General features: G+C 40.5%; 2 protein-coding genes across 4 annotated transcripts in view; one reads left to right on the top strand and one right to left on the bottom strand.

Annotated features, from left to right (window-relative positions):
- mroh1 (maestro heat-like repeat family member 1) overlaps nucleotides 1-14,493 on the top strand; it is a 26,649-nt gene extending 12,156 nt beyond the window's left edge. For 2 of the 3 annotated variants that reach the window (XM_034873816.1, XM_034873818.1), the window contains exons 16-45: nucleotides 196-236; nucleotides 673-814; nucleotides 1,009-1,061; nucleotides 1,291-1,398; nucleotides 2,036-2,155; nucleotides 2,286-2,408; nucleotides 2,527-2,673; nucleotides 3,711-3,737; nucleotides 5,357-5,479; nucleotides 5,590-5,669; nucleotides 5,796-5,937; nucleotides 6,170-6,265; nucleotides 6,482-6,586; nucleotides 6,793-6,928; nucleotides 7,241-7,353; nucleotides 7,608-7,760; nucleotides 7,881-7,937; nucleotides 8,584-8,681; nucleotides 8,883-9,048; nucleotides 10,405-10,574; nucleotides 10,696-10,833; nucleotides 10,962-11,076; nucleotides 11,263-11,409; nucleotides 11,571-11,637; nucleotides 11,880-12,001; nucleotides 12,473-12,622; nucleotides 12,736-12,870; nucleotides 13,198-13,300; nucleotides 13,393-13,458; nucleotides 13,535-14,493. In XM_034873816.1, coding sequence (XP_034729707.1) covers nucleotides 196-236; nucleotides 673-814; nucleotides 1,009-1,061; nucleotides 1,291-1,398; nucleotides 2,036-2,155; nucleotides 2,286-2,408; nucleotides 2,527-2,673; nucleotides 3,711-3,737; nucleotides 5,357-5,479; nucleotides 5,590-5,669; nucleotides 5,796-5,937; nucleotides 6,170-6,265; nucleotides 6,482-6,586; nucleotides 6,793-6,928; nucleotides 7,241-7,353; nucleotides 7,608-7,760; nucleotides 7,881-7,937; nucleotides 8,584-8,681; nucleotides 8,883-9,048; nucleotides 10,405-10,574; nucleotides 10,696-10,833; nucleotides 10,962-11,076; nucleotides 11,263-11,409; nucleotides 11,571-11,637; nucleotides 11,880-12,001; nucleotides 12,473-12,622; nucleotides 12,736-12,870; nucleotides 13,198-13,300; nucleotides 13,393-13,458; nucleotides 13,535-13,611 — 3,320 coding nt within the window. In that variant the 3' untranslated portion in view covers nucleotides 13,612-14,493. The remainder of the gene's footprint in view (nucleotides 1-195; nucleotides 237-672; nucleotides 815-1,008; nucleotides 1,062-1,290; nucleotides 1,399-2,035; nucleotides 2,156-2,285; nucleotides 2,409-2,526; nucleotides 2,674-3,710; nucleotides 3,738-5,356; nucleotides 5,480-5,589; nucleotides 5,670-5,795; nucleotides 5,938-6,169; nucleotides 6,266-6,481; nucleotides 6,587-6,792; nucleotides 6,929-7,240; nucleotides 7,354-7,607; nucleotides 7,761-7,880; nucleotides 7,938-8,583; nucleotides 8,682-8,882; nucleotides 9,049-10,404; nucleotides 10,575-10,695; nucleotides 10,834-10,961; nucleotides 11,077-11,262; nucleotides 11,410-11,570; nucleotides 11,638-11,879; nucleotides 12,002-12,472; nucleotides 12,623-12,735; nucleotides 12,871-13,197; nucleotides 13,301-13,392; nucleotides 13,459-13,534) is intronic. The other variant, XM_034873817.1, reaches the window with a different exon arrangement.
- A 5,720-nt stretch (nucleotides 14,494-20,213) lies between these two features.
- Nucleotides 20,214-22,086, bottom strand: part of LOC117946786 (cholecystokinin-like) — a 3,713-nt gene continuing 1,840 nt past the window's right edge. Inside the window, exons 2-4 of the mRNA XM_034875159.1 lie at nucleotides 21,982-22,061; nucleotides 21,201-21,381; nucleotides 20,214-20,694 (exon numbers count right to left, since the gene is read on the bottom strand). Coding sequence (XP_034731050.1) covers nucleotides 20,555-20,694; nucleotides 21,201-21,381; nucleotides 21,982-22,059 — 399 coding nt within the window. The 5' untranslated portion in view covers nucleotides 22,060-22,061 and the 3' untranslated portion in view covers nucleotides 20,214-20,554. The remainder of the gene's footprint in view (nucleotides 20,695-21,200; nucleotides 21,382-21,981; nucleotides 22,062-22,086) is intronic.

A 22,086-nucleotide genomic window follows, 5' to 3' on the forward strand; every position in this document is an offset into this window, starting at 1 on the left:
GTGATTGGCTGCTTAGAAATTAAGTGTTAACGAGCAGTTGGACAGGTGTACCTAATAAAGTGGCCGGTGAGTGTACAATAAGTCAGTCATGAAGAGCAGGTTTGAATCATTAAGCTTTGATCTATGCTATTTGCAACTATTCTTATTGTTTTGTGTGAACCACATCAGGCTAACTGTGTTATCTCTCTCCTTTAGTCAATCTGCCCTCTCCTCAAACACTAATGGTCAGACTGCTGGTAAGTAAATCCAGCTCTATAACACCCTTTTCAAACTCTGGGGACTTCATGTGGAGTCAAAGTCAATGACAGCCACTGTGCTAAAAACATTGGCTAAACCGCATTCCTTTTGTTTCTCTATTATAGAACAAAGGCTCACTGAACATCCAGTCAAAAAACTGGCTGGAGAAACAGATTGTAATTAATGAATTGCAGCGCTGGGTTTAGACAAATTATTTGTCATGCAAAATAATTCTTATTAGTTGTCAAATCCGATCCTCCCTTTAATGTTTCAGCCACAAAATGAATTATATTATTATTATTATTATTATTATTATTATTATTATTATTATTATTATTATTATATTGATGTTTAGAGCTTACTGTATATTCACCATGTCACAAGGATGATTGAGTAACGCCATAATCCTTGTTCCTTTGTTTTGGTGTGTTCCAGGTAAATGCAGCCTTCCCATTCAGTAGCAGAGGTCATGGAGCTCCGTCCCTCTCTCTCCTTCTAATCCTCAGCGTCAACATCCACCCCAATACAGAGATAATCTGGGAGAAAGAGATACCTCCTCTGCTTTCAATGCTAGAGGGTATGGCAATCTTTTCTATTTCATTGTTTATTTGTAATATGAAGTAATAAATTTGGAGGAAGCCTTGCGTTCCTGTAGTGATTGTGTTCCTGTATTTGTAGGGTGCATAGTGTATTGGGTCCTTTTTCCTTTTCATTCCTCATGTACTGTAGTTGCCCTCCTCAGTAGTGTGACTGCGTTGTTGTTGTTTCCAGAGTCAACGGCAGAGACCCTGGATAAGAAGCACTGGGATGAAAAGTTGTTGAAGGTGTGCTTGTCTACTGTATATGGAAATATGACCTCATTCACATCATAACGTATCTGTGTTTGGTATTTGAAAAAAAACAAAATGTTTTTTTTTTTTTCTACTTTTCTATCCAATTTTAGAATAATAATTCCCAATGTATTTTGCATTTTGGTTTAATTGTTTGTATTTATACAGAAATAGTCATGTCTGAGTTAATTTAGTGAAATATCATATATATGCTTGTCTCCAGCTCTTGTCTAAAACACTGGCTACTATTGATGATGACAAGTGGGTGTGTCAGTTGGCAGTTGAGGCAACAACATACCTCTCCACATATAGCAACGCCTTAGAGGAGAAGGTAGGTGCTTTAAACAGCTTTTTTACCCACAAATTGTTAGTGAGTGAGAGTTGGTCCAGTGACATTAAATGAATGAGTTGCTAGCCCGAAAAAGCAATTCTAGTTTAGAGCTTCACGTTGGTCATAATTCAACTCAAAAGGCAGACTGAGTTGAACAGTGATTCTCGTCCTTTGGGGCTCGTTACCTTCATAAACAGAGCCATGCCTTCTTGTGACCTAACAGCCGCAGAGCGTGTACACAGAGAGGTGAACAGTTACACCCACCGGTACCAAAGGGTGACATGTTGATACTTTATGCCTATTATATGACAAAAGTAAGTAAAAATCCTGATAAATGTTCACAAGAATTAAGTGATTAGTTGGCTGACCTACCAACCGCCAAAAGGAGATCGCCCTTGGACAGAACACTCCTTTATCATGTAGACTCTGAATCTGTAGATAGACAATTATGCATGAAGAGGTTTGGTTGTTAGAGACTGGGCCAATATTCTCCTCCCCTGACTTCTGACCTATAAATGACCTGATGCTGTCATGTAAGTTTTCCCTTAGTCTCATTATACCACAACATGGCGTTTTCTGGAAATTCCAATAGAGTACATATGTGCCAATAATATAATTAGCATTTTTCACTCTCTAGAGTTTCCTGTATCGATGTGTAGGAGTGACTCTCCAACAGTGTTTCAATAAGGAGTTGGTTAAGAAACAGCTGCAGGAAATCCTCCTCACAGCACGACACAACGATGCTGTTGAAAGAGAGGTACCGAATGATGGCATATAATGTTTTTTTTTTTTTTGGTGTTGTGGTCTTTCAATGATTGGTGTTGTGGGTTTCACACCTGGATAGGTAAAATATCTAGATTATGGTTTCTGTCATCTGTATCTATCAGGGAGTTGCGATGAGCGTTGGTTTGTGTGCAAACAGCCACTTGGAGGGAACTCTGGCCAAGCTGGAAGAGTTTGGCAAGTCAGACGCCTTCAAGAAGTCACCAAGCATCTTCAACCTTCTCAAAGTACAAGGAATTTTTATTATGTAGTATATCACCAATTAAGATCTGTTTTTCCCAATATTGATGTTTTAAAAAAACATGAAAATCTTCTGTTGTCTGTCTTTATCTTGCCTTTCTTTAGGAACGCAATGATGTTGAGGTGGAGAAGGTGAAAAGCACATTGATCTTATGTTATGGTCAAGTGGCTCTAAACGCACCTCCAGAAAAGATACTGACCCGCATTGATCAAGACATCCTTCGCTGCATCAGTAAACACTTCAATACCAAGGTAAGAATACAAAGGGTGATAAGTACAAACAAAAGTTGCTGGATGTAATTAAAGCTATGTTATGTAAATATAACGAACAGAACTAATTGCAGTGCAAAACTTTTCCTGACATTTTTCTGTATTCCACCTAAACTTCCAACTGGATATTGTACCATGTATGATTTCAGCCTACTCAGTGCGTGACTAGTGCTAGTAGCATCTAATTTTAAGACTTTTCCTTCGGAAGTGTCTTTGCTATTGTAAGACTGTCCAGCGCCTAGTTTGTATAAAAAGCAAATGCCCATATGCCCATATTTGCACCCATGGGCGTGCTTGTCTTATAGGGAGGTGTGTTCAAGTAAATTCTTAGCGTATTGCTGTCTTGAGGCTGTGGGAAGTAATCTTGCCATTGACCAACAAAAACCTGGTCTAAAGTCATAGCTCAGCATTTCATTGTCATTTTAACAGCGCATTAGTGAAATGTGCCTAGGCTTCTGCACAGCGCGCGCACACTATTCTTGTTACACACACATGCAAAAGATTACAAATATAAATATGAAAGTGCAAATCCACCATTATAATGGCAATGCGCCTAGTTACAAACGCCCCTGGCTGTTAAAGGGAATGGGAGATGACACTCTTTATTGCATGTTACACCTACACACCTATGAATCAATAAAGACACTAAATACAACCCTTTTGAACCATGCAACCGGCGCATAAACCCTTTTTTTAATTTACGCCGTGCACTTAGATTGTTAAAACAGGGCCTATATAGTACAGGGACCTGCTTTTGTGGCAGCGCAATGACCAGCGCATGGTGCACAGGTGGGGAGAGGGGTACAAACAGGTGGGAGGTTCAAGCAAAGTGAGTGTTGGTATTTTGGTCTTATGTTTCTTGCACAATGTCTTCCCGATGCCTCTTTGGGGATTTTTATCAACCAAGTGGAAAGTAAAAATTCTGATAAAATACAGTAGGTCCCATAAATGTAGTCTTGCCGGTAAGACAGCTGTATTTGTATGTGCACTCATGACTTTATCACCTCTATTTCATACAGGTTCTGGGGATTAAAGTAGAGACAAAGGTATTTTCACAAGAATACTGGGGCTGTCTCTCTCAGTTTTCTTTGTTTTAGCTGCTATTTAACTTTTATCTTGCTCTCCTAATTTACTCTTCTTTGTATTTTTCCAACTTTTTTTGAACACTTCTGGTGATGTGCACTAAAATCTTTACTGAAAGTCTTCAATCCACGGAACAACAGCTCGTTACAATAAGCAACTACTTTTGCTTTTTTACTTTGCTGTATTTTATTTACATTTCAAAGTAGTGGAAGGCTCAATGTCTTGAAGGCATTCATTAATGATCCATTATTCAAATGTATGCATTGTGGTGGTGGAGCATGTGTTTGAGAAGTAAAATACAGTCAATAAACTAAATTCCATTTTCAAAATCAATCAGTTAATACCAACTAGACCAACTGAGGTCACAAAAAAAGCTGCTGTTGTGCAGTTTGTGGAGTAGAAAACCCAGACCTAATGTTGCAAGTTGACATTACTATATGGGTTTCTATTGTTATAAATTAAATTGCTCTACCTCAGTGAAATCTAGCTTTATGTGATACACCAATAAATGTTTTGAGTATCAAACACTCAGCCAATGTAGGCTTGAAAGGTTGCTGTTTAAAAGATTTTCATTTCCACATTGATTGAGATTAAACCTTCTTTCACAGCCACCTGTGTTTGATATGCTGAGCTAGATTTGGGGTGGATTATCACTTTATTTCAGTATTGTAATGTAAAAGCACTAACATGGTTACTAGATGGTGTTTCCAACCTTGCATCTACAGAACTATGAGCCTCAGTGATTTACTCTGGCCATTACTTAACCCAAATATAATGCAAAGAATGTTCAAGAAGTCTTTTGAATGACCTACATTACTAGCAACATGCTTACTACAGTACACTACTTAAGCCATCTCGTTAAATAGTAATTTATAATTTCCGTATTTGGCTCTTTTCATGAAGCTGGTTTACAACCATGCTGTATTATGTATAGAGTGGCAAGCTGTTAGCATGACTAACTGGTTTTATTTGATGCAAATAGTTTGGCCAACAGGCTGTACACTGCCAAGAACTGCATTTGCTTCAAGTGAAATCAGTAGATTCCATCAAGTAATGCCTTCCTTTTTAGATCCATCTCCCTGTTACACATGAGGTTGTCTGTCTTTTTTTTTCTTCACTGCTAAATGGTTGATTGTTCTTTAAATACTCGCCAGTGACTGTAAAAGGGCTTTTGCAATTTCTTGCTAAATCTTAACAACTCTTTGTGTGTCTTCTTAGACCAGAGCCTGCTGTTCAACTAATCTCTAATCACACAACTTGATTTCAAATTTCTTTCCATCCATAGGCATGGAGGATCAATCTACAATATCACTTTTGGATTGATTTGATTGATTGATGGACTGAGTGGAGTGATTGCTTCCTTATTATATTGCTGAAATAATTTTGGAGAGTGTTTGCTTATGCTCAATCGCTTGTATTTGGACTTGTTTGCATTCTTGACAATTGAAGAAATGCAATAATCCATTTTTCTTTATAATTGGTCTACTTTTCCTCTTGACCTGAATCTTTTTTTCATTTATTCCTTTTTGTCCGTCTTTTGCATCTTGTTTACGTGTATTCATGTATCTTTTCTTCATTTCAGGACCTGACTATGAAACTCAGTTTGATCCAGAGTGTTGGGCTTATAGCCAGAGCCATCAGTGAGTGTGTGAAGAAACAAGGCTTCATCTTCTCTCGCAAACAGGAGCTCATTACTCTTATGCTGGTCAGTAGTCAGTCATTTCAGTTTATTAGAACAAGTCATGCATGTTTAAGTGCTCATACAACAATGTTTTATCTGATCTCTCTTCCTGTTGTTCTGTCTACCCTGGTCAGGATTTCATCAAGGCAGAAGCAGCTGATTCATTGAGGACTCCAGTACGCCATCTTGTGATGACCACCTGTGCTAACCTAATGTATCCTTTATCTTCAATGCTTCCGTTCATCACAAAGGTTCACACAAAAAATGTGATATCCCTACGTGTTTGCACCGGAGGGTCTGTCATTTCCCAGTGTATTATCTTTGACTGTTAGTGCTTCAGACCTCTGGAACCTGCACTGAGTGAGAGTGAGAGCTTTGACTTGTTAAAGGTGTGTGTGAGCAGTGTGTTCTCTCTGCCTCCTGAGACACACTCTCCAGAGAAGACTAAAGAAGAGGAGACACTGAACCCCAAGCAGAGAAAGGTGAAGTACATCAGACAGAGTGGTGTGCACACACATACGTTATAGGTGCTACTTCACAAATTGGCAGTGTATTAGACTTGTGCTATGACTCATTTTAAAGGCCCACACCTACACAGCATTAACCTGTAACATTCGTTCTTGTGTGTGTAACCTTTGATACATGCAAACTTCATAAAGCATTTTTTTTTTCGAAGGCTGACATGTTGTCAAAGTAACTAATAAATATTTACAGGCATTATACAAAGACACAATGGCTGCACTGCAGGATCTGCTGAAAAGTGTGCTGGCCAAGGATCCCACACCTGATGGCCTGCAGAGTGTCTTCAAGGTAAAGTGTGGTGTTTCAGGGTACTCAGCTCTTCTCATCTTTCAGCTAAACATAGTATCAGTACCATCAATATGTGTATCATTGCATTGTATTATCACGTTCTGCTTGGATGATTGCTTTATTTAGCATATTTCACTCTAGAACTTAAAAAAAAAGACCACATACAAACATTTTAAACCGACAGTCTGACATGATGTGTATTATTGTCCTGTGCAGCACATTGAATCATGGTTGAGCTCTGGACAGGACCACGAAAGAGAGAGAGCTGTCACAGCTACTGCTCATATGCTGACTTACTACTTGGATAACCTGACTGTCAAGGTACACACACACACACACACGTGGAACATAACTATAGTGAAAGCACTACACGTGGTAGTTTTTATAATGGTCCATGAGTGTATAATTCTTGTAACTCATTCAAACAGTGTTATAGTATTATACATATTTATTGTTATAAGCCACTGAAGGCTACTAAAACATCAAGTCCGTGCTGATGTATTTTGTCTTTGTGCATCTCTGTGCAGAACATGGTGTCTTTCCATAACCTTGGAGCTCTGCTGGGTCGACTGACTCCACGATGTACTGACCCTCACCCTACTGTACGCACGTCAGCCGTGGACTGTATATACTCACTGCTTTACATACAGCTACGCTATGAAGGTACAGAGACACAGAGCCTCGAACCTTTACCTTGTCAGTCACTCAATAATTATTAAAGGGACTGTACTCGAAACACACAAAAAAACAGTGGGCTGGCATTGCTACCACACAGTTCTCTCAGACCATTCCCAAACACGTGAAATACCTACGTTGTCTTTCACGGCCAAATTCACGAGCGGCCCTTTTATTCTGCTTCTAAGTTTATGTCCTGAATGTCGAGTACAGTCCCTTTTAAAATAATAGAAAATATTTCTCACTTAACGTGCTGTATGTAGTTTTTGTAAATCCTGCTGTGTGACTCTTTGTTTGTAGGTTTCGCCCTAAATTATAAGGATGAAGGTGTGGACAGTCTGTTGCGCCTAAAAGAACGACTAGATAATCCTGACCACACTGTTCTTTACAAGACCTGCTCTGAACTTACTAAGGTACGCTTTAACCACTCAGCAAGGCTGTCTTACAAGTGATGTTACTGTTACATGAATTGAATCATCATGGTAGATTATTGTACCCCTTTAGCATGGCACTTAATGACATACTGTGGTTTTGCTTTTATTCTGCTTAACTCTGTCCACTGTAATATTATCGTACATAATATTATTACGGCTTTTTAATGTTTGTAGGAAAAGTTGTAAACCATAGAGTAAAACTATGTAATTGCGCCTCTTCCTGTGTGTGTCAGGTGATGAGTAAGCGTCTGCCTCAGCAACAGCTGGCGACGTTGGTGTTCATGTTGTTTGAAGGGCTGGTGGACAGTCAGACAAACTGCTGCAGAGCCTCATCTGTCATCCTAAATACTCTGCTGAAGAACAGAGGAGGAGGCCTACAAGAGCTGGTACACACAAACACACACACACACACAAATACAGACTCTCACACTGCTGATTAATTCAATTACTATGAACGCTCATCTGCTGTACTGGAATACCAAACATAGTGCTTGTTTGTATGCCAGGTCCCAGAGATGCTGGAGGTGCTACATGTGCGTATGCAGAGCATCACAGAGGAGCAGGTACGAACAGTATGACAGTATCCAGCATAGATATTTAGTATTTAAAAGTTAGTGTTTGTTATTCCTTTGATTTTTAAAGGTCCCATGACATGATGCTTTTTGGATGCTTGTATATAGACCTTCGTGGTCTCTAATACCATATCTGAAGTCTCTTTCCCAAAATTCAGCCTTGGTGCAGAATTACAGCCACTAGAGCCGGTCCCACAATGAGCTTTCCTTAGGATGTGCCATTTCTGAGTCTGTAGTTTTTGAGGAGGAGAAAGGGGGGGCAAGTGGGAGGCTGGGGATGTTGCCTTGACCAACTGCCAATTTGCTCAAGCCGTGTCTCTCTCTCTCACGGGTGGGCCACATTCTCTGGGTGGGCGAAGCAGAAAAAGAGGAAGTAAGATTCCACATCGGCCCATCTGAGCTTTCACTTTCTCAAATTCAGAGCATGATACCCAGGGCTCGGTTTACACCTATTGCCATTTCTAGCCACTGGGCAGGCTGGGGGAACTTATATTAATGTAAAAAAAAAAAAAACTCAAAGTGAAATGTTCATGCCATGGGACCTTTTTAAAAAACCAAGAATCACAGACTTGAGTCACCGTTAATGTTGTTTTTTGCAATAATGATCTGCTCACTGTTTCGTTGTACCTGTGTTTAGGTGAGAGTGGCAGTGGGACAGACTGTACTAATCCTGGCTTCTCAGCATCTACAGACTGTTATCAATACACTAGTTAACCAACCTCTTCCTTATGATAGGTATATATACAAAACTTATAATTGTATAAATTACTTCAGCATGGCAACAAAATGAACAAAGGTCCTGACTGAGACAACCTCATTAAATTGGATCGCCTAATTCTTGTACCAAAGAATTTCTTATAGGTCTTAGAGCAAAGAGCTGTTTTTTTTTTTTCAATGAAAAAAACACTTAAACATTAAGATATTCTCTCTATTCAGCTGGACCAGTGAGATGTGGATGGCCTTAGGAGCAGACGCCATCGTAGCCAATCAGATCATTGAGATGGTGATAGAGAAGCTTCTCATCATGGCGCCCTACGTGGACCAGAGGGAGTCAATGATCAGAGGAGGGACAACGAAGGTGGCCACCAATCAGCCACTGGCTGTAAGTCACAAACACTCTAAGACATGTCACTGAGTACACTGTATGTAGTAAGTTTTAGATTCTGATATTCATACATGGTTTCTTTTATTTCAGCTTCCACAATTCACACTAATAGAATGAACAAAATAAATACAATAACACAAATATGTATCCCAACCACTTTTTCATATTCTGTTTATTACATCCGAACAGCAGCTGCATCAGCCCATTTGTTATGGTGGGCGTGGGTCGGGTTATTTTCCTAAACCTTTGTTCCTGGGGAGATGGATCCGTGCGTCTCGCCTTCTGCACATCATGGTAGTTTGAGCCTCAGCAACTCTACAGACTCACAGAGACGTCTGCATTTTTCCCTGCCAAACCTTTGTGGCGTATTAGCGGATATAATTATGTTAATAACCTATATCGGATTGCCGGGACCCGGGTTCCATTCAGCCCAAGATTATGTGTTCTGTGAGATGGTTCAATCCTAAAAAGGCTAGATAAGCACATAAGGCTGTGTTCAAACTAGTTTAATGATAGCCAAACGATAGAGGATGGAAGAATTAAGGGGTGCCTTCAGTCCACAAGTGGGCTTGTGAGATGGCTAGGGTGTCTGCGTTTGAAAATAATTCCTTCAGCTTTTCAGATTGGATCTCGACACGGGAAAATGAGGAAGGTACTTAAACTTTCTGGAGGACTCCTAAGACGCTTTGTGCTGGGGGAGATGTGTATGATGGGCTTATGGTTTACAGTTTGTCTATTTTGTTGTATAATCTTGAATGCTGTAGTTATTGTGTCATCTTTTCTTGATTTTTGTCTAGGTGGGGGGTGATGACGGGGGGAGGGATGTGTTCAGGTTGCAAATTGTATGTTTTGTGTTTTTTCAGTCAGTCAGTTGTACGTCCTCTGGCAAGGTGCTGTTGTTGAATTTGGTATTTTTACTACTGATCCTTTCAATCAGGAGAGACTTTGTTGTATATAAGCATAATATAAAATGTACAGAGTCTATGGGGGAAAAAAATTTAAAGGGGAAGACAAGCCAGACATAATCCCCCCGATGGAGCCTAGAGCCATTAACCCATTATGTGTTCAGGGATAGTATTTGGAGTAGGTCACCTGCATTTTGAGTATTTTGAGTGTAGTCACTGCAGGTACACTCATAAAATGGAAGAAAATGGACTAAAAGCACAAAACAATCTTTGGATGGTGTTTACTCTGCCATTTTAGACAGGTGGACTTGTTATGATAGAAGCGACACAGCACTCTTCTTCAGCTGGTTTCTGCATTGGGCAGCAGCAGCTCCGCACCAAACAGAAGCTGCAAGAGAGAATGATTCTAGCTTGTTAACATGGGTGTCTATCTGCTTTTTGTTTCCAGATGACATGGGGTCTGAAAGAACTGTTATTAAATGGCCAGAGTCAGGAGCCGGCAGTCAGTCTGTTTCCTCAGCTCTTCTCCTGTCTCACTGTCAGACTGGGAGCAAGTGTCGGGGTCTCAGCACCAAAGGACAACAGCACTAAACACACTGCTGCCGTCCATGTCGCTGGGTGGGCATCTTTTGTTTCTTTGTAGCTATTGACATCTAAATGGGTTTACGAAATAAACATTCAATTGCAGGTGTATTTGTGTTAGCTAACAATTAAGTGTAATGTTTTATTTGTTTTTCAGGGTAGCAGCTGAAGCTTTGCGAATCTTGTTAGCACGGGCCAAGTTAGATGAGGTGATTAAGAGAATGGATGAAGATAAAGCCTGGGATGCAATGAAGGAAGCAAATACACATGTTACTGGAATTACACTTCTGGCAAGGTGCGTACACACACTAACCTGGGTGGGTTCAGTTTGAGATCGCTATCAGAAACCTACACGACATAAATGCTGGTACTGTCCAGAAAAATTGTAGACTGTAAATGTGCTTATGTGTTTCCTGTGTAAAGGGCCATGGCTAAGCATGCTGGCCCCAGGTTGCCGGCCATTGTGGAGTGTATGTGTCCGTCCTTAAACAACATCTACGAATGCCAGAGAATCACCGTCACTGCTTTCTTTTCTGAGGTCATACACAATTATAATATATACTGTATGTCATGACTTTTTACCATTTTAATTTACATTGTGTATGAAAACAACACGCTAATCAGATGGTGAAAGACTATCCGCTCAGCTTTTATTGACCAGTAGATACACAGAGGCCATAAATAACCTGATGTATTTTGTTTCTCTCTCATTTACTGAGTCCAGCTCTTAAACCATCATGTGGTGACGGAGCTGATGTTGATAGATGTCCTAATGAACAACATGATGGAGAGGATATCAGATCCCTGCTGCACTGTCCGCATGTTGGCTGTGCGGGGGCTGGGCAATATAGCCGTGGGATCACCTGAAAAGGTACAACACTTACTCACACACTCACACACACACACAAGCACATATATCTCTGTTAGCAAATGGAACCTAGCTGTCACTGATCGATGACCTTTTTGTGGAATCCTTGGTACAAACTTTTTCATCCCGTCCTCTTTCTAACTATTACGTTCATTTCCGACCAGGTGAATAAATATGCCAAGGAGCTGCTGGCAGCCATGAGTTCAGGCATGGAGGAGAAAGAAGATCCAGGTAAATTGACAGCGGAGTCATTTTTCCATTACGTTGACAAAAAATAAAGTTACTGTAATCTGTAGTCCAGCTTTCATGATTCATCGCAGTCATTCCTAAAGCTTAAGGTCTAGTTGTTTAGGTTTTTCTTTTTTTTCACCACATCACTCATGTTTATCTAACAACATTGTAAGCTTCTCATCCTGTAGTAGTTGTTAGTAGAAAATGATATTGTTCCTTTCTGACCTTTGGTCTATCTGCAGGTAAGCTGATAGCCCTTGAAGCCATGTCAGGACTTTCCAAAGTTCTCCTTTATCTGGACAAGAAGAACGTCCACTTATTAGTGGTCTATATCTTCATGAAAATTAAACCATTCTTAGAAAGTGTAAGTTTCCCTTATATCTTTTATCATGTTGTACGTATGATGTTATATGTTGTATGAAAACTCTCAGAACAATCAGAAATATCCAAATTTATTTAGCGATTTCAGCGTTGACCCTGAATGCAACCTACAGGATTGAGTGTCTTTTAACTATTCGGAGCTGATACCTGTTAGTGTTCTGTTCAGGCTTGTGAGAAGATGGAGATGTTTTTTGTATTTTTTTAAGATTATTTTCTTGGGGTTTTCCCTTTATTAAAGTGACAGTGGATAGACGTGAAACGGGGAGAGAGAGATAGGGGGTTGACATGCAGGAAAGGGCTGCTAGTCAGATAAGAACCCGGGCCGCTGCAGGACTCAGCCAACATGGGGCGAACGCTCTTACTGGGTGAGCTAGAGGCCACCCCGGAGATGTTTTTAAACACATGAAGACCCATAATAACGCTAACAGCACCTTTTGGCTCTGTGCTTATCCAGGAGAATGATGAGATCCGCTGTGCTTCCATCCATCTGATGGGGAACCTGTCCAAGTTTGGCTCAGGTGAGCCAGTGTTCAAAGACCAGATCCACAATGTTCTGGTCAGTCTGCTGTTACACCTGGTTGACCCAAATCCACAGGTGGTCAAGGTACAGTAGGAAATGAGCATCCACACACAGACTAAAAAAAACAAAACACATTAAGTGCTACATTGTTTTAAACTCCTCTTTTTTTTCTTTTTCTTTTTTTCTCATCTGTATAGGCGTGCAAGTATTCTATGCGGGTGTGTGCTCCTGTGGTGGGATCGGAGCAGATCACAGCCATGTTTCAGAACCACCTCCTCGATGACAAGAGCTTGCACTATGGAGAGTTCATCAATGACCTCACCAAGTACCTGGTGAGTCACACACAGGCACGCATAAGCATGGCTGAATAAGATGCATTCTGCACCTTCTTCTAAAGTATGACATGTATTCAGATGGTTCTTTGTGAAGTGTGTTTGAATGAGATCCAGGTTTTCTGTTGCCATTTTCCTAGAGAACTGAGAAACAATTCTATGGAAATCTGGACAAAATAATCAAAACTATTTCTTTCTGGTTTCAACACGAAGTGTATTTTAGGGTCAACCACACAGATTCATTGCAAAGTCAAAATAGATGTTATCGTTGAACTACTGAACATGCAGAGGATTTGGATTGATGAGTGTGTGTTTTGTGGTTCATAGATTCAGGACTTTCCAGGCATGCTGAACTTCTATCACATCTCAGTCATCCAGTTCTTCAAGAGCCACTGGGCTGAAGTCAGAGCAGGGGCCGCCATGTTTATAGGTACGACTGCAACACTCTCTAACCTTGCACCATGCCGTGGACATTTGTGTCTAAAACCTCTAGAACATGTGTCTGTGTCTGTGTATGTGTAGGGTTTCTGCTGGGGAATCTTCCGGAGGAGCATTTCTCCCACCTCAACATGGGCACCATCACTAAAGGTGATTCGCTGCACAACCTTTTCTTTATTTAAATGTAGTCTTCTGGTGTTGACAGTGTTTGTGTGTTCATCCTCAGGTTTAGTGATGCTGCTCCAAGATCCAGATCCTGTGGTGAGAGTGAAGGCTGCCGAGGCCATGGGACGTTTCCATTGACAGACACAAAGACAAAGCCCTCATACACATCCGTATCTCCTTTAGACACATAGAGAAAAGGAAAACAAAAACAAACAACCCCCCCCCCAAAAAAAAAACATCTAGAGCCCACCATTAAATGTGCAGACATTTTAATTTTCCTTAAATAACACAACTACAACCTCCATTTATACCAAAACATGGACCAAAGCAGACTCAAATGTGGCGCCAGGAGCCAAACTGTCAGATTTATCCAATGTTATCATATGAAATGAACACTGATACTACTTATTCAATCGCACAAATGCACATATATTTAGCTTTTTTAAGCTTCTTTTGACACTTAACTATGGTACTTAAAGGAAATGTTAGTTCTTAGCTATATTTTAGTGACCAAAGACTGTGTAGCGCTGTACAGATAGACGTCTGCAGTTTTGAGCGTTCCGTCAGAGGGACAACACCAGAGTTATACTGTGTTCTGTCAATGAAATGTACATGCATCAAGACATTTCTAATCTAAAGGTGTTTTTTTTAGAACAAATATAGTTTCTTCAAATATTATGTGAAGAAGTTAACAGTGAGGCACATTTAAAGTGCATGACAACCGTTCCGCATGACTTGTAGCTGAAGTGTGTGTGTAGTCATGCCAGCATTTCATGATGGTGTTGTTTGTGGATTTTTGTGCGTGCGTTCTAGACAAAGAGATGAGACCATCCGGTTTTCTTTCATTTGCCGTGCACGCACACCTAGCTGACTTCGTCCAATCAGCCAGCAATAACCAGTCTGCAATCACTTAGACTTTTTACTTTTATAACCAATCTCTGACAGCAGGACTTGTGCGTTGGACAGTAGCTCACACAGGAACTGGCTTGTTCAGAACAGAGTAAAGACAGTTAAACCATCTACTTAGTTTTTATTTTATTTTTTTAAGTCCCATGGATAAATTGGTGCGAGACTCACCTCGGTTTCTAAGCCATTATGTTTATGAATCACTGCCATCTCTAAATGTCCACACTGGACCCTTCCTGGTGTAACTATAATTTCTTTCTTTGACCACTGTCAGTTTAATCTGCACACAGTTCAAGATTCAATTTCACATTATGGGTCACACAAGCATTATATGTTTATGACCATTTATTACTCCAGTGATGTTGCTAGGCTGCCATCGCAAACACACCAGCCAAATGACCCTGTTTTTAAGTCGTCACCATTTAATGCATTTCTGAGAAGGGTTCACATTATTTAGTTTTTTTAGTCGGGCTGAAATTACAGACCACCAACTGAACCAGCCAGTTCCAGCCAGTCAAACCGTCACCGTTGTGTTGTTAGGGAGAACAGACCAGTGTAGCCATGCTGAAAACAGTTGGTGCCAAATCACATATAATAGCACCATAGAGATGCTGTAAATGATTTTCTCTTTCTCACTTTAAATGTCATTCCATTCAATGTTTGAGTTTGTACAGATTTAAGCAACAGCTGTTGGTTTGCAGGACTCTTACTATCATGTAAATATGTGTATGAGTGTTGTACGATGGATGTACATGTATGCACATGTACATCCATCGTACAACACTCATACACATGTCTCCAAATGCCAACAAGGAGGGATTCAAAATAATCCATTGTTCATCTTCATTTAAATTCATCTGGTGACCGAACATGTCTAAAACAGAGTCAGGTAAAAGCAATTTTTGTTCTGGAATAAATGGTTATATGTACTGTATGTCTACCTTAAATATTTCTGTTGCACTTTTAAGCTCCGGCATTTAGTCCCTGGTTTTAAGAATTGAAAGGCAATTAAGGAGCTGAACCGGTTTAGTTCTTTTAATCTTTCACAAGACACAAATCCCATGTGTACATTTGGTAACACTTTACTAGAAGGTATCTACATAAGAGTGTCATGACACTGTCATGAACATAGTCACAACACCCTAACTTGTCGTGACTAAACCAAATGATACTTACTAAAAGAAGCGTTATGTCATAAACGTTTGTGGCTTGTGTATAATGTTTAATGACGCGTTTATGACAGCGTCATGTCACTCTTATGTCACTCTTTTTTTTTTGTTGTTGCTTATTTCAACAAATAAATGTTTTCTCTAATGTTTCTGTTTGTAACAGAAAAAAACTTTCATGCTGTAAGTGTCTCAATCAAATTAAAAACTGCTGCTCCTGGATCCGTATCCGTTGTATTAGATGTTCTACAAACTGGGACTCGTGGCTTCTTGCACTTTCTAACACTAAGGCTTGGTTTAGGGTGAATGGGAATTCGAAATGCGTTTTTATAGCTGTTGGGAATTTTATACCACAGATGTGATTTTGTTCATGTCCTCTAATTGTTTTTTAACATGTTGAGGGTATGTCCTGGTATGTATGACATACATGGCTCCTTGTGTGAATGTTTGCGTGTCACTTTTCATTTGTTACTGGACCAGAAGAGAGAGCGGATGATGGCAATCAATTGTATTTAAAATGAAGAAATAAACAGATCCATCAAATATATAACCATGGTTTGGATTTCTTTGGTTAGCAAAATGAAATGGCTGACATAAGTGTACTTTTCTCTGTGTCCACATGGGTGCAGTGAAGAGCAAGGTACTGTGATCATGCAATGAAGGTGCTTTTATTTATTTTTTAGCTCACAGTGTTCCTGTGTGTACCTCAGGTGGGGTTTGTCTTAATGCAACAACAGAATATTATACATATCTTAATTTTAACACAAAGGCACTAATGAGTCAAAACACTCCAAGTGCAATTGCAGCATATTCCCCTACACTTCTCTTTATCTTACTGAACAGTCTATGTCTGCTCCTTCATCATGATCTCTACCTGATCTAAACGTTCAGTGTACCAAAGCTCAGTAGTCATATTTCGGAAATTTGTTTTGTGTTCACCTGGGTATGTAATTTGGTCATGAGCTATTGGTTTTTACTGTGGATCTTTGTGTACTGACCTATCTGAAACTAACCGAAACAGTCACTGTGACACTGACATAGTGGGAATATGCAACTGTCCTCTCTAGGTCCGTGTGCTACAACAGCAGCAGATTTAATACTAGCCACATGAGCTCTTGTATAAGAGCTACAGACAGGCAGACAGTAAACATGACTATTGTGTGCTTCAGATGTCATTCTTTGAGCTGTATAATGTGTGTGTGTGTGTGTCTACATTATATGTTAAAGACACACTGGCCTTGTTTGTCTGTAACCTATCTTACATGCAGTAGTAGTAGTAGCCTATATATAAAGAAATTTGAGTCAAATATATAAAAAAAAATGTCTTCAGTGGTGTAGTGCAACTAAGTACATTTACCTAAGTACAGTACAAAGTTTAAGGTATTTGTACTTATCTTTGGTATTTTGATTTCATGCAACTTCATACTTCCACTCCACTACATCCCAGAGGCAAATAGTAGTAGCTGTAGTTACCAGTTACTTTTTAGATTACACGTTTTAATGACCCTCCTGTCTAGTGTAAACCACGTGTCTCCGAATTTAGGGATTTTGAATTTGACTGTTTTTAACACCCTGATTAAGTGATCCTTTTATGTGTTAAATCAGCTGGAAAGAGCATCGTCATGAAGATTAAACCGGCTGTTTTTCTGACACCATGGAAAGTGGACTCTAGAGATACATGGTTCTCACAGGACAGCGACGCTGCAAACACTATGATTTTATAGACAATGATGATTCCATCCCCCTTCCATGTAGCGTGGACCTTTTCTTTCTTTTGTCCATGGTTGTGTTGGTCTACTGTTTTTTTTTCCCTTGTCCCCCTGTAGTTGTGTAAAGTGTCTGTGATATAAATCAAAGTTTTGATTACATTGGTTGCTACAAATATCTCCTAATGCTTTGGCTTGTGACCCAGTGTCAGTGATAACCGGTTTCGCTCACGATAAAGTAGGCTAAGTTACCGTATGCAACACGTGAAATGCAACGATGCATCTGTAATGTGTTCTCTTATTGCAAATGAATGTTTTCTGTCTGACCAAAACATTCATCAATATGACCTCCAGTAGCTCGCTAACTCGGTGAAGACCTTGACAGCAGGAAGGTGTGGTGTCTCCGAAGCGGCCGCTAGAATCAACACAAACTGAAAGTTACAAACTTTAAACTGCTCTTATAATGCGTTTTGGCCTTTTCCCTTTCCTTTTTTGTGTTGTATATCTGTTTGTGTATGTGTAAAATAATTTAACAAGATGAAAAGCCCAAAGTCCACCCCAAAGTTAACACACTACTCACTAACTGCTCCAAACAGCTCTGTTGTAGTCCAGCCTTTACTTCCGTGACGAACGTTATGATGTAACACGTTATAATGCTCGCCTAGCTGCTGGCGTGGTACACCTGCGTGCTCTGTTTCTGACTGGCTAGTAGTGCTCAGCTGGGTGCTGCACATGTGCGACTCCCAACAAAGATGGAACAGAAGTGTGATGCCTCACTCTGTAGCTTAAACAGGGAGCTCAACACACAGGGGGAAAAGAGGAGCTGCAGCTACAGTATGTGCAGCAAAAAAAAAAGGTGTTTTTGAAAATGTAGCCATATAAACCTATTCTGATAAAACCTACAAATGAGCGTAATGTGAGCACTTTGAGTGAGTTTTTGAAAGCAGGACTTTTGGATTTATGACAGGGTGGTATTAGTGCTTTTACTTAAGTAAAGGATCTCAATACTTCCTAAAACACTAAATCCTGTGCTCTGTTGCTGGTGTGTGAAAATGTGTGCAGCAATTAGTGTGTGAGCTTGGCAGATCAGATAATCTCCTGTCTGTAAACCAGTCAGATTGTCCAGAGTGGACAAAGGGATTCACTATACCAAGCTTGGTGGCTGTGGAGTGGTCGTCAGAGCAGGTTTCATATGTGAAGAGAAACCTGAAATGTGTGTGTTCTGTTTGGAAAAATATGCTGCAAAAATGTGTGTTTGAAGGCAGTTGAGTTTTATTCATAAATCAATATAGTATTGTCTTCAATCCCCAGCCAGAGCAATTGATAAATCAAGGTCTGTCTTTTCTTTACTTTGAACAAATAATCAAAAATGATATACACATACACGTATACTGCTTCATATCTGTTTTACAAACAAATTTACATCAGATACATGGTCATCTATTTTCTTTTTCTGCAAAACTAAAAGCTTGATTTTATTACATTTTCTCTGCAAACAGGGTGCAGCAGCATTATTCGGCTGTGTGGCAGAGAAGTCCTCACTTTGAACATTTGGGTCTTTGCAACTTTTTAGCATTTGATTTAAATCTGATGCAGGTGTTCCCTTACTTTCTGCATTGTATTAAAACTTAGTTTCATTTCCCAGCAGCTGCTCTTTACAGCAGCTTCTGTTTAATCAATCATCGACAAACAGTGATTGTTGACGCTGATATATTTTTGACTTATACGACAGAATTAAAATTGTAAGATGTGTTTCAGAGCCACTTCTAAAACAGCATTAGATTAATTGAACACCATGTTCAGAAAACTAGCTCATTATTCCAAGTGCTAATCCTGGAAAAAGCCTGATTTGTGTAAACATTAGACACTGATGATAATGTCCTGGCTTTCATGTAGTCCTGGTGAGTTACACCAACTGCTGTGTGGAAGGAAACCCATAGAGGAAAATGGAGCTTTATTTTGAATTCAACTGAATCTGAAAGTTGGTGGAAACGTATTATTCATCACAGAGACTTAAACTTCAAGAGTGCATACATACATACATGATCTTTTATTATGAACAACACCCTCTTCTGTTCATATCTATTTCCTTCACCGGGGTCTGTTGGGGTAGACAACACCTTTCTGAGATGTACCTTGGCTCATTTTTATCCCAGGGTAACCTTCAGCAGGCAGGGTTGGTGCTGTTTGAGCCCCTTTTCTTCCAATTTAGAGACAGCCTTACTGATTCCACACAGGTAGGCCTAAGGTGATGTAATGTAGCTCATGTTTTCTGGTGCATTTGTGTAAAGTTGAAGGGAATTGAAGCTCTGGGCAGCAGGTAGCGGAATGCATTAAGGTACAAATCAAAGCTCCATTCTTGAATCCCTCTTTTGGTCCAATTTTCCAAAAAGACACCTAAGTGGCTCATTGAAGTCCAACATAAGGCCTTTGATACATTCTGAATTGAGACACAATATCAATACTTTGGGTGACATACATTTAAGTTTTTAACACTTAGAATAGTGCTTAAATTAATTTCTAAAGGAACGAATTCCGTCTTTTACTACAGCTATTTTCTTTATTTTTGTCTCTGTTTCTGTATTTATTGTTATTTCTTTGTGATGTTTAATATGTTTGTTAGTGTATGTATGCGCTGATCACCGAGGCAAAGTCTTTGTAGGGTCACTTCTGTCACTTTCTGATACTGGTAGTTAAAGTCAAACCCCAGAGACCCAAAGACCTTAGAGCCAGTCCGCTGAGCTGTTCTATAAGCTCTTCTATATTTTCCTTATTGTCAACAAATCCAATAAAAACACCAATACCAACAATGAAGTGAATTTAAACGTCTCCTCTGTGCAGTAGACCTCCACCATTGGCCAAAAACTATTAAAAGGTATCAATAAGTCTCACTGCTGCCTTTTCTCCTGTTCAAGTGGTTGGTTTTACTTTTTTTAAGAATAAGAATATGTCAGGAAATTTAAGAATTTCCTGACATAAACATATAGAATATTTTCATTGAACATTTTTGCGTATATACTATGTATATATACAATTCTGACATAGTGTTTGCGGAGCGGTTTGGAAAGTGCTTTTAACTTGTGCATGGAGATTCACAGATTTGTCCACAGATTTCAGGTTATGCCCTTTGAAATATTTTCCCTCTCTTTGCTTTTATTATGATGCTAAACTCATTCTAGACTCCAGTCAAGTCAGCTTTTGGTTACAGTGAGTGCAGTGTGAAAAGGGCTCATTATTTTTAGGGGCTTTTATAGGCGGTGATGGGGGTTGTAATTTAGGTTTTGGCGAAAGCATGACATGCCTTTAGGAGGTGTATTCATACTCCTCTGCGCTGCGTCGACCAAAGTCCATCCAGCCGAGGTAATCTCTGTCCTTTATTCTGTGTCCGGGGGCCAGACCGCTGGCTCTGCTGCTGACGGAGGACCTGGTGTGGTACGGAGAGCCTGGAGGAGACAGACACATACTTCATCCCACTGATGATGTGATGAAAACAGGAAGATGACATTCTGCTTGGCACAGGCGTGATTGCAGCACCTACACCACTGTTGTTTCTACTACTGTTTGTGTGTTTCTCTAAGACCAGAGAGCTCAGCAGGTCTCCCAGTCACACAGAGTTGAAAAGAAACAGAGACACATGGGGACAGGGAGAGCAGAGAGGGAGGGAAGGAGGCAGAGAGACAAGTGGAGGAGGAGAAGGAACAACGAGGAGGTATGGAAAGATGTAGAGAGGAGAGAGAGAGAGCTAGAGGGAGGCAGGAAATGCCAGATGGTGGGACGAAGACTCAGCATGAGTGACAGCAGATTACACATGGATAGATGTTGGGAAGATAGAAATAAGAAGACCAGGAGCAAAATCCGAGGAGTGTACTGGGGTGAAATGACTGAAGGGAGAGACCTTTGCTCCTGTCAAACTTTCTGTGCATCTCATGTTGTACGTGCGACTGCTCACTTTTACTGGAGAGGAGTCTGGCCAGCAGCTGGCTCAGGCTGTTCCGAGCGTCTCCGTCCTCCTGGGGCTGGTACCCTAGGTGCCCCGAGGGGGGCGCTGGAGCCGAGCGGGCCTGCCGTGTGTGGTGGGGTGAGGGGAGAGGCAGCAGACTGTCTGACACTGGAGCCTCACCCTCAGCTCTCTGGGACCATACAGAACAGGAATGAATCAAGAAAACAGATGAGGAATTAAACTAAAATCAAAAATTGAAATTTGTTTTTTCAAGGATTTTAGTGTATTATATCTTTAATGAAGAATAAGATGAAAGTAGACTGTTTCAAGACATTTTGGGTGTGTGTGCGTGCGCGTGTGCATGTGTGCGTGTGCGTAGGCATATGTGTACGTGTGTGTGTGTGTGTGTGTGTGTGGGCCTGTGTGTGTGTATGTGTTTGTGTGTGTGTGTGTGTGTGTGTGGTGTTTGTCTGCTTGTGTCTTAACACGGATTGTTTCAGGACACTTTATGTGTGTTTGTGTGTGTGTGTGTGTTTGCGTGTCTGTGTGTGTGTATGTGTGGTGTTTGTCTGCTTGTGTCTTACCATGGACTGTTTAAGGACACTTTGAGTGTGTGTGTGTGTGCGTGTGTGCGTGCGTGCGTGCGTGCATGTATGTGTGTGTGTGTGGCAGTGTTTGTCTGCCTATGTCTTACCAAGGACTGTTTCAGGACCCTTCAAGTGTGTGCGTGTATGTGCGTGTGTGTGCGTGTGTGTGTGCGTGTGGCAATGTTTGTCTGCCTGTGTCTTACCATGAACTGTGAGGGCAAACTCAGGGAACCACTGGACAAAGCAGCCAGGAGAACACACACACAGATGCCTACATTCATGACTGCAGAGAGAGAGAGGGGGGGGGG

This window comes from Etheostoma cragini, chromosome 6, assembly GCF_013103735.1.
Source record: "Etheostoma cragini isolate CJK2018 chromosome 6, CSU_Ecrag_1.0, whole genome shotgun sequence".
In the NCBI taxonomy this organism is placed as follows: Eukaryota; Metazoa; Chordata; class Actinopteri; order Perciformes; family Percidae; genus Etheostoma; species Etheostoma cragini.